General features: G+C 46.0%; 3 protein-coding genes across 7 annotated transcripts; all 3 read right to left on the reverse strand.

Annotated features, from left to right (window-relative positions):
• Positions 1-261: 261 nt before the first annotated feature.
• Kermit (PDZ domain-containing protein GIPC-like protein kermit) lies at positions 262-4,710 on the reverse strand. 3 transcript variants are annotated; one of them, XM_076828371.1, is made up of 5 exons: positions 4,288-4,710; positions 3,354-3,696; positions 2,122-2,218; positions 1,673-2,055; positions 262-729 (listed from the first exon to the last, which is right to left on the reverse strand). In XM_076828371.1, exons 2-5 carry the CDS (start codon positions 3,690-3,692, stop codon positions 496-498), a joined length of 1,053 nt encoding a protein of 350 aa, XP_076684486.1. In that variant the 5' UTR covers positions 3,693-3,696; positions 4,288-4,710; the 3' UTR covers positions 262-495. The 3 variants fall into 3 exon arrangements, with proteins under 3 accessions (XP_076684486.1, XP_076684484.1, XP_076684485.1); XM_076828369.1 differs by having other exon boundaries at positions 3,354-3,697; positions 4,177-4,710; XM_076828370.1 differs by having other exon boundaries at positions 4,173-4,710.
• A 707-nt stretch (positions 4,711-5,417) lies between these two features.
• On the reverse strand, positions 5,418-7,996 carry Shams (glucoside xylosyltransferase 1 shams). Its single transcript, XM_076828367.1, has 2 exons — positions 7,083-7,996; positions 5,418-7,020 (listed from the first exon to the last, which is right to left on the reverse strand). The coding sequence occupies exons 1-2, from the start codon at positions 7,521-7,523 to the stop codon at positions 6,367-6,369; spliced, it is 1,095 nt and encodes a 364-aa protein (XP_076684482.1). The 5' UTR covers positions 7,524-7,996; the 3' UTR covers positions 5,418-6,366.
• Positions 7,997-8,311: 315 nt separating this feature from the next.
• Keap1 (kelch like ECH associated protein 1) lies at positions 8,312-13,575 on the reverse strand. Of its 3 annotated transcripts, none has more exons than XM_076828352.1 (7): positions 13,449-13,575; positions 11,944-12,246; positions 11,708-11,872; positions 10,088-10,755; positions 9,773-10,021; positions 9,415-9,713; positions 8,312-8,982 (listed from the first exon to the last, which is right to left on the reverse strand). In XM_076828352.1, exons 2-7 carry the CDS (start codon positions 12,235-12,237, stop codon positions 8,795-8,797), a joined length of 1,863 nt encoding a protein of 620 aa, XP_076684467.1. In that variant the 5' UTR covers positions 12,238-12,246; positions 13,449-13,575; the 3' UTR covers positions 8,312-8,794. The 3 variants fall into 3 exon arrangements, with proteins under 3 accessions (XP_076684467.1, XP_076684465.1, XP_076684466.1); XM_076828350.1 differs by having other exon boundaries at positions 13,062-13,456; XM_076828351.1 differs by lacking the exon at positions 13,449-13,575 and adding an exon at positions 12,969-12,990.
• Between the last annotated feature and the right edge of the window lie 91 nt (positions 13,576-13,666).

Genomic DNA, 13,666 nt, shown 5'->3' on the forward strand with positions numbered 1-13,666 from the left:
GAAATATGTCCGAAAAACTGGAAGAAAGGGAACTGTTTTTCTGACTTTCTAAGTTTAAATGCTTCTCGAACACTTTTTACATATGAAGGCTAAAACATGTGTATTTGATATTTTCAAGGACTATTTTAATACGAGTTTGATATGACAAGAATGTTTTCCCAAAATTCGGGACCGAAATTCGCATAAGGGGCAAACTTGACACAGATTTTTTTTATTAATTGGAATATTTTCTCGAGTATTCTAATAATTAACGTAGCTAAATGTTTTTTTCCGATCGTTTATTAACTGTTTCTTATACATCTATATATTTATAAATCTTTTATAAATTGTACAAGTACTAATCACTAGTTGGTAAATAATTTACATTGCAATCACTTTTTCGAGTATTCCTTGACGATTTCGGCCACTAATAGACCAATTGCTGAGCGCGATAGAAATTTCAGACTTTCCCATTGTTTTGATTGAAGTACATGGTTGGTTCTGTTATCGACGATTCTATCTTCCAGCCCTGGCGTCGGTAATAGCGCCCCATAGTTCGATAACAAAGTCATCCGTGAACCCGAAAGCCTCCAGGTCCGAGTTATCTATCGCCTCTGCGAAATCAATGCTGTTCGATTTGTCCTGCGCGAGCTCCCAGATCTGGGTGGCTAGTTCTGTGTCGTAGATACCCATGAAGCTTTCCAGAATCACGTTTATCTTCTCGATGCCTATCGTGGCAGCATCGTCCACCTGTCCGACCAAGATAAACAGATAAGGATTACTGTTGAGAGGATGTTGCGGTCTAGAGCTCACAGAAATAGGTGATCTTTGGGAATTAATTACAGGAAAACTACCATGGATAATTTAGTGAGACTTTTTGCATTGTGCTAAGGGTGCCTTAAGCTATAGGAATATATTTTTATTTCTGTAATTAATCAGTGCAAATGGCACTGGGGAGTCGGTGAAGGTGAGGCGTCAAAAAAGTGATTCGAAACGGTAGGACGGGTTGCACCTAAACCATTGGCGTGAAATATTAAAAATAATGCCAGATTATTCAAGGGCATGAAATTCCATAGGGCGCAAACTTTTAAAAATTACACAAAAAAAATTTCTTGACAAAAATTAAAAATTAAAAAATACAAATTGAGAATTAAAAATTAGAAATTGAAAATAAAAAATTAAATCCTGAAAATTAAAAATTGAAAATTTAAATTTTAAAGTAAAATATCTCTAAATTACGAATATCTCGAAAAGTTATTAACCGATTCGATTGAAACTTTATTGTTTTAAAGAATATAGTTTTTTCAGAGGGCAAACCTATTTACATTTTAAATTGAAATTTTAAATTTTCAAAAAATTTAAAATGTAAAAGGGTTTGCCCTCTGCAAAAGCTATATTCTTCAAAATAAGAAAAGTTTTAATCGAATCGGTTAATAACTTTTCAAGATATTTGTCCCTGGTGGGAATTTGAAGACGACTGTTCAGAGAAAAACGCGTTTAAAAATTCACGGGAAGGGGTTTTACCCACGCATTCGCCGCTACTGAAATGCCTAGATGACTTCAGAAATTTTTCGAATTTCAAAAAATTCATTTAAACACGTAAAAGGTCGTGTTTACATTCGAAAAAAAAAATCAACATTCCTAGACCGGAACCACCCCTTGAGCCAATGCTAGTCCACAGAAATCTGTTTACCGCTTCTATAATTTGCGCGCTCCCGTCCGCCTTGAACCTGAGCGTCTCCTTCCCCGAGCCGTAGCCGGATTTCTTCCCTCTTTTAAGATCCCCTCGCGGACCGATGCTCCCGAAGCCGTTCTTGAGCGGCTCGACCAGCCTCAACGTGAACGTGGAGCCTTTCGGGATCTCCTTGAGCAGCTTCGCCACCTCGAAGTGCCGTTTACCGACCAAGCTGGTGGAGTCTATTTTCTCGATGTGATCCCCCACCTCGATCACCTTTATCCTGTCGATCACGGACCCCTCTTTTATGCGCTTTATAAAGGCGTACCCCGCGCCGTTATCGGTGATCGTCAATCCCAGGGCGTCGTCCGTTTTCATAAGCTCGATCTCTTTGGGTCGACCTAACGTGACATCGTCGACGGCATTAAACAGAATTGTTCTTAGCTCATCCTAGGAAGACAACGTACCCTTCTTGTGTGCGAATATAAAGTCCCCGACGCCTATCTGACTGCCCAGCAACTCGGTCATTTCTATTTTGTGCGTGTTCAGTGTGCAGAAGAGAATCTGAAATTTATTACGCATTAGTTATATGGAGGAACATATTATGTAAAAGTCGCTGAAACTGGTGTCATGATAATCGCAGGAAAAACCACCCTGTGGCGCCATTAAAACTCGCCTGAAATTGCCCTTAACCTTTTCTGCTCCACACTTTGGCAAGAGAAAGAAATACGCGATTATTATTAATTAATTATCGCTTCGCTTAAATGCGCGACAGCCTTTAGGCGTTAAAAAACATTAACTGAGTTCAGTGGCGCACCCAGAGGGAGGCCAAGGGACCCAGGCACCCCCAAAGAAGAAGCTTTGCAAGAAGAAAAGAAAACTGGATTTTACTGTTTAAATAAATTTTTATAATCCCCTCACGAATTTTATTAAATTCGCATTAAAAATATTTCCATCCCTTCGACTTGGCTTCCCCTGAGCGCACCACCGAGTTAATAATTCCAAATGGAATCGCAGGGGTTAATCACGTGACGCAGAATTTCGTTTTTGGCGCCAGAAAGGGAACGCCGCAAAATATATTCACATCCGGTTGTAAGGGCCATCTGGGATGGATTTCTGGAAGCGAGCAGTTTTGAATCGCTGATGCTGGATAAAATCCCGCGAGCGTTCCGTCGACTTTCACCGCGGCTTTTTAGCGGCGTTGCGGAAGGTGGTTTAATTCTGTCCCCGATTTAAATGACCCACTACACGCGGCGGTCAGTGAATGTGCTCGCGACGGGGTTTACAAGCTGTTATTACACGGCAAGTTACACGCGTCTCTGGTCGCACCAAAGAGGACGTATCCGCCAGGTAGGCGAGAGAAGCTTTGGCCCGTAACCGATGTTTCCTGCATCCGGAATATGCCCTTCCTATACCGATTACGCGCGGTGAAATATCCCCGTCGAAAAACGCCGTCAGAAATCCTATATACAACCGGAGCTCGAACGCCGGCTCCGTCTTTTGTCAAGAGGCGTTCATTCGCGTCCATTGATTCTCCTCGGGTAACTCGTTGGGAATAGGTTAGATCCTAAACGGATCCATCGGAATTTTACCAAGCGGGGAGATTCCGATCTACCGAGCCCTATTACGGTCGGTTCCCAACTCACGATAAGTTTTATCTACGACCGTGGTAAACACAGCTCGATGCAGCGCAACTCACTTCTTCCACCAACAGATCGTAGCATTCCGCTATTTTCTGATACAGCTCCCGCACGTTGCCGAAGCCCGAGATCAGGCCGGTAGGACTGCCGTGCGCCAGTTGGCAATGGAATATCAACGGCGGCTTCGATACCCTGGACGATCTACGTTGCTCTTGGGCCTGATCGTGTGACGCGGTACCGTTCTTCTGGCCTCGGGTGACACTGCCACCTTCCGGGGCCTCCTGGTTGCTCTCCTTGCCGTTCTGGTGGTAATGATTGTTACCGTACTGCGCCCCCCCGTTGGAGAGCTTCTCCGACGTGGGCGACCTTTGGGCGGCACGCGCCTTGAACAGCGGCATGTCTCTGCGAAACAGTAGTTCACGATGTTATATCTCAGGGATATATTTGCTTTCAGGGTATTCGCGGAGAGCGCTTCGTTGCGGAGGAAAGGCTGCGCGGGTCCCCGGTTCAAGGTAGGACAGACTACGTCGGATGTTGCAATTTGGTAATCGCCACTGGTAAATAGTAGGTTTACTTGAGCCCGCTATCGTACTGGCCACTGAATACAGAGTCCGCGAGAACCACTGCACGCTGGTGTCGTTTAACGAACCGCTCGCTTCGCGTTACAGTTCTCATAGCTGTTAGCTTCGATGTAATCATTCTCCCGATTAGCTGTCCGTGCAGCGACTAGTATGTCCGGTCGGTATTCGATGACGTTTGACTTCTCGTTGTTTTTCCTATCGCGCGCAAAACTCGTCGAGCGACACGTCACCGTGAACACGCGGCGAATGTAGTGCAGGGCGGCTGTAAGCCAGGGAAAAACGCGAGTACTTTCTCACCTTTTTTTTTCGCACGCTGAAGCAGAAAACGAAGTTACCGCACGGGCTGCAGGGCAAAACAATGGGGCCTAGCGATGCGAGGGGAAATCGCGGCGATACCTCATATCTGACTTACTGCTTGCAATAATTCTTTCCCACTGGTCAGGCAATCTTTCCTTATCGCGACGGTTATCAGCGCCTGGTATGGTTGTTATCGCAATGCTAATTCCCTACCCACGCGAGCGTGCCTCATTGTAGATCGTCGATCCCACCTTTTCTCGCTAGCGGCGGTCACATGCATGCGTACGAGCCGGGGGATTCGAGATCGGAGAAAGAGCGTTCCCTCTGTATCCTCGCTCGGGCCCAAGTAGGTTAAACGATCGTGTTCAACCGCACGTCGGACGCCTCGAGGAGCGTGCCTTCGTTAATTCGTTTAAAGCAAAAGCCACTGGTGTCTCGGCGGAGTCGCACCGAACCGCGATTTCGCAAGCATGTGCTTGGCCCCTCGATCGCGATCGTAACCCGCAGGAGCGTATCTCCACACTGCTCTGCGGAGTCCCCTTACTGCCGCGTACCCTTCCAACATAATGCCCCCTCTTCTCCTTCCGTCGAGCCCTGGCTCCAGCCGGGCATAAATTTCCATTCCCGCAGACATATGTCGAATCCTTCTCCGCTGAAATATTTTAACAGAAATTAAAACCGACTTCAAAAAAAAATTAAAAATGCACTGCAGAGTGATATATAAGTTTTTTTCTTATTTAATCGTTGACTGAAAATTTGTTTACACTGTGTAAATCTAGGGCAGTCTTGAAAATATTGAGACTCATAGATTAAATAAGGAAAAAACTGATTTTTCACCTTTCAGTGCATTTTTATTTTCTTGAAGTCGGTTTTAACTTGTTTAAAGTTTTCATTTTTTACTTTTTTTAGTTATTTAAGCTGACCGTGAAAAATAACCGTTTCCTAGAAACGGGGGATTCCAATATTAATGAAACAGATTTCTTATTTTTGGTGTAACTACAAAACTACCGAACCGATTTTGATAATTCTTTCTCCGTGGCCTAAGTTGATTGAAGCTAAGCTACATGCAATGAGTTTCGCGAAAATCGGGCCAGTAGTTACGGAGAAATTCGTGGGCAAACATTAGACACACAAATTCATCGAACTGAGAGCCTCTTTCTTTTTGAAGTCGGTTAAAAATCATCCTGCCTCTCGGCGAATTTCTTGATTTCTCTACACTTGTAATATGGTAATACGGCTTACTTTCGTTCGTAGAAAGGAGAAGCGAGGTTTCTAGTTTGAGAATTTCTTTTTATTCGTACAAGAGAAGTATCACAAACAACATATCAAACGATAAAATTAATGGGATATATGAGCCGCCCAGAGTGCGGGCCGCGGTATAAAATTTCCGGACGATTCCAAAACCTTCCACTTTGTATAACAGTAGCAACGCTCTCGAAGGGTCAGTGGCGGATTTAAGAAAAAAGGCCCAGTTGGCAAACGTTGAGGGGCCCATTTTTTCGGGAAAATGAATAGTAGTTTACTGAAAGGGGGTAAATGTACAGAAAAGTATAGAAAAAAATTGCTCGGATAAAATCATAATTTATTTTTGAAGACAGGGCCTTAGGGGGCTCTGAGCAGGGGCCCATTTTTCGAGAAGCTAAAGCGTTTACTGAAAACGGGCTCAGTGTAATAATACAGAAAAAAATATAGTTTGGATAAAATCATAATTGTTTTTAAGGATGGGGCCCTAGTGGGGCCTTCCGAGCAGGGGCCCAGGTGGCAACTGCTCATCGGCCGCCCTGTTAAATCCGCCACTGCGAAGAATTAATCTAAATCGAGTACAGGAATACTTGTCGAATTACACGACTTCCGCGTTAAGATTCTCCTAAAATCTATCCAACGAGTATTGTCAAAGGACCTTAGATAAAAATGTAACAACACGGTTCTCGCGTCGTGCCATGTAAAACAGTAACAATCACAGCGCACTTGTTAACAAATAAAATGAGAATGCACTATGGGATACGATCAGTCTGCGTGCAGGATTTAACGCGTAGAACTGTTCGCCACCGAGCCACCAGTTGCCGCGCTCGAAATTCCGCTTCTGGTGTCTCAGTGGCCGCGTGCGTTCTACCCGTTACTGCCTTGCCGGGAGTGTATATGCGTACGATATCCATGCGCGTAGCCTAATACCGTCGGAGGAGACGTTTAAATATTACTGCTGCCCCAAATACAGCTCGGGCTGGATAATGAATACTTTCCACACTTTGCCGCAGTTAGATTTGTGCTCCAGAGCCAAGTAGTTCCTCATCGGCACCAGCAGATAGTCGTACGGATCTGTGTTCAGCTGGTACTCCTGCATCGCTTTGTACACCGCCTTGAAAGGCGGCTGTTTCTGCGAGTGAAACGTCCCTCTGGAGCCGTGCAGAACCAGAGCCCCTTCCTTCTCCGCCTTGGTGCAGACCGGCATGTACATGCAATGATCGGGTCTATAATTATATCTGCAGGAGTATATATAAAGCTTCTCGGGATGGTAATGGAAGATGATGTTTATGATATCTTGGTCCCCCCACGTTATCTTCAGCTTATACTCCTTGTGTATCGGTATCACATATTCGATCCATCTGAACTCCCTCATTCTCGTCAAGTTCATCAGCATCACACCAGAGTTCACCCCCAGCTTCCCATAATACGGATGTTTCGCGAATCTGTTATACCATCCCGTGTTGGGGTCCTCGTGCTCCGGGCTCAGAGCCGCCAACTGGCTGGCGTTCATCTTCTTGAACTCGTCCCAAATCTTCTCCGGCGGAGCCAGGAACAAGGTGTCCGTGTCCACGTAGAGGACTGCGTCCGTGTCGTTCAGAACTGACTGTAACAGAAACGCAGTTATCATGACGATTACCTTTGACGGCAGCTTCTGCAGTTACTTACGGGTAGAAATAATCTCTGAGCCGCGCAGGGCTTGAACAGCTTTTTCCACATCGCGGCGTCACTTCCCTCTGGGAAAGTGATGGACTTGACGGCGAAGTCGAATGTTTTATTTGACAAGAGCTTCCATTCCGTCAACTTCTCGCTGAAGGCTGGAATCAAGTTTCTCTCCGCCAGGACGATGAACTGCAGCGGCCTGCTGGTGAAGACTAAAGCTGACTTGAGCATCGTCAATGCCTCGTCAAGTCTGTCACCGCAGACGACTACGCATATCGTCACTTCCCCAGCCGACGGCTGTGGCAGAGGCTTTTTGACGGTGGAGGAAAGGACGGCCTCTTTAGTCTGGCCATCGTATATCTTGTTCGAGAAGTTGGTCAGGTTGAGCAGTATGATTAGAGCAACGAAGACAAGGCACAGGAAGAACAATTTGTACAGGGATTTCATCGTTGTACTTTCGGGATCTCACATCCTCCGCGGACTTGACACGCGATCGCTGGAAATTACCGGGGCAGAATTTGGCATCTTGGTGTTCTTCCTCGTGTTGTTTATGAGTCGGGGTTATAACCTTACTCGCGCGGAACGATGACAACAGGCTGGGGGCACGGTTGCGGGATTGGGGATTAGATACGCATCGAGATCGCTCGGGAGGTTGTTAAACGCACATTTGGCAGCGGGGATCTTCGTTAGACACGGCTTGGAAGACTATTTTCAATCGCAGAAGCGTCTACGTTCTCCCACTTTCGAAAATATCGACCGCTGCGTTCCATCTTGACAACAGAACCAGTTTTTGACACCCACATGCATTCCCGAAGTGTTCGGTACCTAGCGCGAGCGGTTTCGTTGACAATCGTGTAAACATTAAGGGAATCAACCTCGCGAAAAGCGGGTTATTTAACGATTCGTTGAGGGGGTGGGGGGCCCACTGTAATGGTCTGAAAAGTAGGGGTGTTTTCGGGATTTTTTTTAACCAAACAACGCAAGTAAATCAATGTATTGCTTAGTATGGTTAATATGTTACATATTGAAGGGTGAGAAAGCATTTTTTCAATTAAATTCATATATCCCTTTCCCGTATACTCTTCGTCAAAATGTGAGCTGCGGTAAAATCGTGCCTGTGGCGTTGACAGTGCCCTAATCAATCTGAATTCAAAAAGACAAAAATGTTTAGACACTAGAAGCCTAGGGGCTGGCGTGTTAGATTTTTAAATAATAACAGGAAGGTGGGCAAGTTATCGTAGATATTTAACATGTATTTTAATACGTACATATGAATATTATTTTAGTTATATTACAAATATACAGTGATTCAAATAAGAAAATTCTATAAAAAAAATTCGAAGTATAACGCCATATATATATATACACATATACATGGTGTGTATTTACAGGATTAGTTTAAATTCTTACGATTTTTATAAAAACGCATATCGCATTGAATCCTATTTTTAATGGAAGTATCTCACTGGTCTTTTTCGGGGGCAAAATAATTACGTTTAATCATGAGAATCTTCGAATTGTATAAAAGGACGACTGCAATCTCAGGAACTAGATGCATTTAAGTGGTCAGTCTGCAGTGACTGAGAAGTAATTTGTTCACTGCTTGGAGGGGTTCGGTTCGGTATTGTTCTTGGTCGCGCACCTCTCGCCTTTCTTCTTGCATGATTTTTCCCCTGCTTTACGTCGATAGCTAGACTAACGTTCGATGTCTACGCGTATCACGACGGCGGTTTCTCTAAAGATATATTGTGATCTAAGTGATCGCAGTGTATGGGGCACTGATGGTACGACACTGCGCTCGCGTGGCCGGATCTCCCCGAAGTCATCGGCACTCCCTGCTCCCACTGATCCTTCGCGGGGTCGTAGATTTCCACGATGTTCAGGAAATGCTCTCCGTCGTAGCCTCCTTAAAAGAAAGCGGCTGGCGGTGAGGTAATTAGCAGGGATGGGTTTCGCGAAGTTTCGCGAATTTAAAAATTAGCTTCGAACCCACCCCTAGCAATTACCAATAGCTGGCCACACACGGGGAGGTTTCCCCGCGGTCTTCATCCGTCGCGGACAAAAGTTCACGGACAAATCGCGTTGGATAAATACCTGTTTTTCGGGCTAAAAACATAGCGAAATTTTAGATTTTTTTTTTTTTAAAGAAACTAGCGATTCGAATACTTGAAATTCGGACCATGCTTTTATGCATCTTTGAAGAAGTTGTAGTTTTTTTTTTATTAATTTGAAGTTTTTCACGAGAGCCGCGACGGTGTAAATCCGCCGGGAAACCTCTTCGCGCGTGGCCAGCTGCAGAAGCGCGGTTCAAGATGAACCAGACCCAATAAATCCTTACCCATCGCATACAATTTTCCGTCGAGTACGGTAACACTGAGCGCGCTACGAGCAATCGTGACGCTGCTAACGTACTCCCACATATCCCGCTCCGTGTCGTACCGTTCCACGGAATTTAATTGCCTAGTTCCGTCGTATCCCCCGACAACATATATGTACTGACTGAGGCTAGCCACCCCGGCTCCCGACCGACTGCACTTCATCGACGACACCATCGTCCACTCGTCGTTCTCGGGGTGGTAACATTCCACCGAGCTGAGCCGATTCGTCCCATCAAAACCACCAATGGCGTACAGTAATCTGTTGGCAGGATTACAAATAAGTACCACTGCTACCACACGCTGGGACTACTCTCTCACCTGTTAACCACCGCCACCCCGACGCCCAGTCTCTTAATATGCATGGTCTTCACGTTCGTCCAAGTATCGTGATCCGGATCATAACACTCCACGGTATTATGATACTCGGCACCCGCGCTTCCTCCAACGGCGTACAAAAGCCCATCCATCACAGCCACCCCGACACGATTCCTGGGCACAGACATGGGGCTGCAAGCCCTCCACTGGTCCGTTACTGGGTTATATCTATCCACCCAATCGCTGTCGTACCTGCGAAAGGAACAATCTTTAACCCCGCGTCGAACCTTCCCCTGCTTATTCTTCCAACGTGCTTACCTACTCTCTGGCGAATTGTTCCTGCCACCGACAGCGTAGAACATCCCCTTCAGGAACGCCCCGCCCAACCCGGACCTAGGAACGATCAGCTTCGCGTGCTGGGTCCAGGTCTTCTCGTCCGCGTTATACCCTTCCAAAACATCCAAGGAATGCTTCAAGAAACCACCTGCTATGTATATCACCCGGCGGGTGTTAGGCGTCCTCTCCTTCACCACCGGCTTCTTGTGAAGCGTCAGATCCTTGAATATCTGCGCCAGGTACTCCCGACAGGCAGGAACCTTTTTCAACACGTCGCAGTTCTTCATCTGCTCCCGCAGGAAGTTCGGCGTCAGATACTGACACCTCACAGCGTGCAGTATATGCTCCATCTTCGGCCCCCTCGCCTCCTCGTTGTACTTCACCCACTTCAGCACGGCATTGTACACTTCCCTTTCCTCTTGAACATTCAGCTCGTCCTTTCTCACTAGCGTTATCAACTGTATCGCCGATAACTGCAGGAACTCTTCTTCCTGACATATCTGACTAAAATGTTGAACAATAAACTGATTCGCTTTTTGGTACAAATTCTGACAGCCGTGCTGCTCGGCGAAATTGGCGATCCCGATAGCATTCGTCGGATCTAATTGCCTTTCCAGAAAAACGCAACACGCATCTATGACATTACTAACCTGCGCCACAACAATAACAGATACATAAAGGTGCAATGAGAATTCTCTTAAGGGTGGATTGCGCCTTGTGGGGCCGAAAAATCGGTAATTCTTTGTGAATTTTTTGTGCGAAAACGGTTCGACAAATTAACTTGAGGTTTGGCAGGCTGTTTTATTGTATCTTGACCTATCGTTCTGAATTTTTGGGTGACAGTGAGAAAAAAAGCTTCTCAGGCAAAACCATTCTCAGACTCAAATCAAGACGCTTCATCTTCTTCAAAGGCTGCCATTTTAACACTTTTTTATTTTTCTTAATGCATCTACTATCACCCATAGCCGCAATCATACAGTTTCAGAATCTCTTTTCCTTTTTGTGTTTCCCGATTATTTTTCTACGCTCTCTCTGCACACAAAAATTCAGAACAATAGTTGAAGATACACTAATTCAGCCTGCCAAACCCCAAATTAAGGGGTAATGCCACTCTAGAGCTTGGAAAAGCAGCCTGATTTTGAGAATTTTTTAAGCGAGTATAGTGAATGGAATTCAAAATTTGTCCGAAGGCCTTCATTGCACATACCTTGAAGTGTGATCACAATTTTTTTAAAAAAATTTTAATACACAAAAATTAATGGTCAAAAATTGAAGGAGAAATCTTTCCGGCCGCGGAACAGTGTTTTTCACAAGAAGCTTCTTTTGTTGAGCTGTGGAACCGCCATTTGGTATTAAAAAGATTAAAAAAAAATTGTGATCATACTTCAAGGTATGTGCAATAAAGGCCTTCGAACAAATTTTGTATTCCATTCACTATACTCGCATAAAAAATTCTCAAAGTCAGGCTGCCTTTCCCAGCTCTAGTGGCATTACCCCTTAATTAGTCAAACCTTTTTTGTACCAAAAATTCACAAAGAATTACCTAATTTTTCGGCCCAACAAGAGGTAATCCCCCCTTAACCAGGGGATTTGTGGACGCACCTGAAACATGGTGGCTGCGGACAGAAGGGAGCACACGGTGATCTCCGTCACTCTTATCTGGCCGGTGTACATGAAGTACATTAGGCGAGCCATGGTCGTCGGACAGACGCCTTGGAGCTTCACCCTGGTCATTTCAGATTCCTTTAAACCTCCCGTAAACATTGCCTGCAACATCGTCGCTGTAATGACGGCGAGAGACAAACCACCCTCGCGCTCCCCTCTCGACGAGGAAATACCTTAAAATATGGACTAGCGGCGGCTAAGATAACTTTGTGCGCGTAGAACAGCTCGGACCCTACTTCCAGCACAACGTCGGTGAGCATGTGATGGCTGCGCATCATGAACATCATCTTCATAGCGTCCTTAATGTAATTAGTCATGTAAAATGTCATGTCGCCGAGGTCTCCATGCTTCTCGGCTCCCTCAAAGTCCTTGTCATTCTCTGTCATAAACGACGAGCCTGACTCGAGGTTCTGAGCGTGGAAGCTGCTCCGAGCTTCTTTTTTCATGTAACAATCTTCTTCATCCATTAAGACAGGCTGGAAATAACGGAACGGTGTAATGCAGAAGCCTCTCTCGCTTTCCGAGCTGCGTGCGCTCTCATCTATTTGAATACTTTCGAAGGGAGGGATCGAAAAGCTACTAGAAGAGTAAAACACAGTGGCAGTTAGGAGGCATGTAGTTAGGGAATTCAAACCCGGGATCCCGGCTGTTTTTTCGATTCCATTTTTATATTTTTCAATTGTTCATAAAGTAGGTAATTTACGTTCTTAAAAATTCTCGGGATAAGTTATAACTTGATACATCAAATCCCGGGAGTTTTAGAACAAAAAAAAACAGCCGGGATCCCGGGATCCCGGGATTACGATCCCGGGATTGAATTCCCTACATGTAGTATATTGTGCGATGCCAGGTGTATAACGTCGGGCCGCTTAAGATATTAATTTAACGATAAGGTGTACAAATTGCGCGGAGATTAATACGCGCCAGTCATTCGCTTTCATGGAAACGCTCGCGGGCGTCCCAGTGCAAACAGATACTTGCCGGGGGGGTACGCAGAAACGAAAGTTACCGTGATTCCGTGAAAAGCGGCTCGCCCGGGGATTAAGAAGGAGGAAAAGCGAGCGATCGTAATTGAACGATTAATGCCATTAGCGGCGCGCGATGACGCAGGGACCGGGCGAGTGAGCTCGGCCCTGTCCCTGGACGGGATGCTACGCGGATCTCTCGCGTGAAACCGCGGAGGAATTACCATACGCACGTGCTTCTAAGAGATGTTGGGCATTGACAGGTTGCTCTTCGTCGCGAGGGGAACGTTTGATAGCGCGGCTGGTTAGTATTTACAACTGTATACCGGTGCGTGGTGCACGCTGCTGTCTATCCCTCTCGATGAATGGTGGTGCGTAACGCGTAGCGTACGTCAACAACGAGCGTGCATGTTGGCTCCCCGATCGACGTTCACGGCGAGGCTGCTGTAATCCGCCCACAGACTGTTGAACAGTAAGAGTATAAAGAGGAGAAGCCCGGAGGAGAATTAACGCGAGCACAGGGCCACTCTATGTCCCGGTATCGGCGCGGCGAGGCTGTTTAAAGCGCATCGGAACGAAACCAACCGATCGGCGGGCAAGCTGGTGTAGTGGTGAGGACAGAGTGAAACAGACACAGGCGAAAGTCGAGCCGTGAAACAGCACTCGTGATCGTAGATGACGTGAATGACTTGCAACTTCTTTCGTTCGCTTACTCTGCCCCGATGAAGCACGTAGCTATCGCGCCGAGCGCCTTGACTCTGTACTTCTCAGACCGCGCGGGCACTCGGCCGCTCGTGCACCTTTGAACCGCCGGTCCCGCTTGCTTTTCACATCTCACCGGATGAAAATCATTTCTCGCGGTTTCTCGCGATAGCCCTCTGGCCGCCTCCCTCCGCCTCAGCGTTAGCAGCTTTATTAAGTATAATCGAGG

This window comes from Andrena cerasifolii, chromosome 15, assembly GCF_050908995.1.
Source record: "Andrena cerasifolii isolate SP2316 chromosome 15, iyAndCera1_principal, whole genome shotgun sequence".
Lineage (NCBI taxonomy): Eukaryota > Metazoa > Arthropoda > Insecta > Hymenoptera > Andrenidae > Andrena > Andrena cerasifolii.

Bases quoted from the DNA above. Each gene is read 5' to 3' on its own strand.
- Keap1 (XM_076828352.1), bottom strand. From the start codon at position 12,237: ATGGATGAAGAAGATTGTTACATGAAAAAAGAAGCTCGGAGCAGCTTC. The intron at 10,756-11,707 runs GTGCGTCCACAA...GTTGTGGCGCAG, and splicing joins CCGCAGCCACCATGTTTCAG to GTTAGTAATGTCATAGATGC. The intron at 9,714-9,772 runs GTGAGAGAGTAG...TCCTGCCAACAG, and splicing joins GGGGTGGCGGTGGTTAACAG to ATTACTGTACGCCATTGGTG.
- Shams (XM_076828367.1), bottom strand. From the start codon at position 7,523: ATGAAATCCCTGTACAAATTGTTCTTCCTGTGCCTTGTCTTCGTTGCT. The intron at 7,021-7,082 runs GTAAGTAACTGC...TTTCTGTTACAG, and splicing joins CTCAGAGATTATTTCTACCC to TCAGTTCTGAACGACACGGA.
- Kermit (XM_076828371.1), bottom strand. From the start codon at position 3,692: ATGCCGCTGTTCAAGGCGCGTGCCGCCCAAAGGTCGCCCACGTCGGAG. The intron at 2,056-2,121 runs GTACGTTGTCTT...ATGTCACGTTAG, and splicing joins TATATTCGCACACAAGAAGG to GTCGACCCAAAGAGATCGAG. The intron at 730-1,672 runs GTAAACAGATTT...TTGGTCGGACAG, and splicing joins GCGCGCAAATTATAGAAGCG to GTGGACGATGCTGCCACGAT.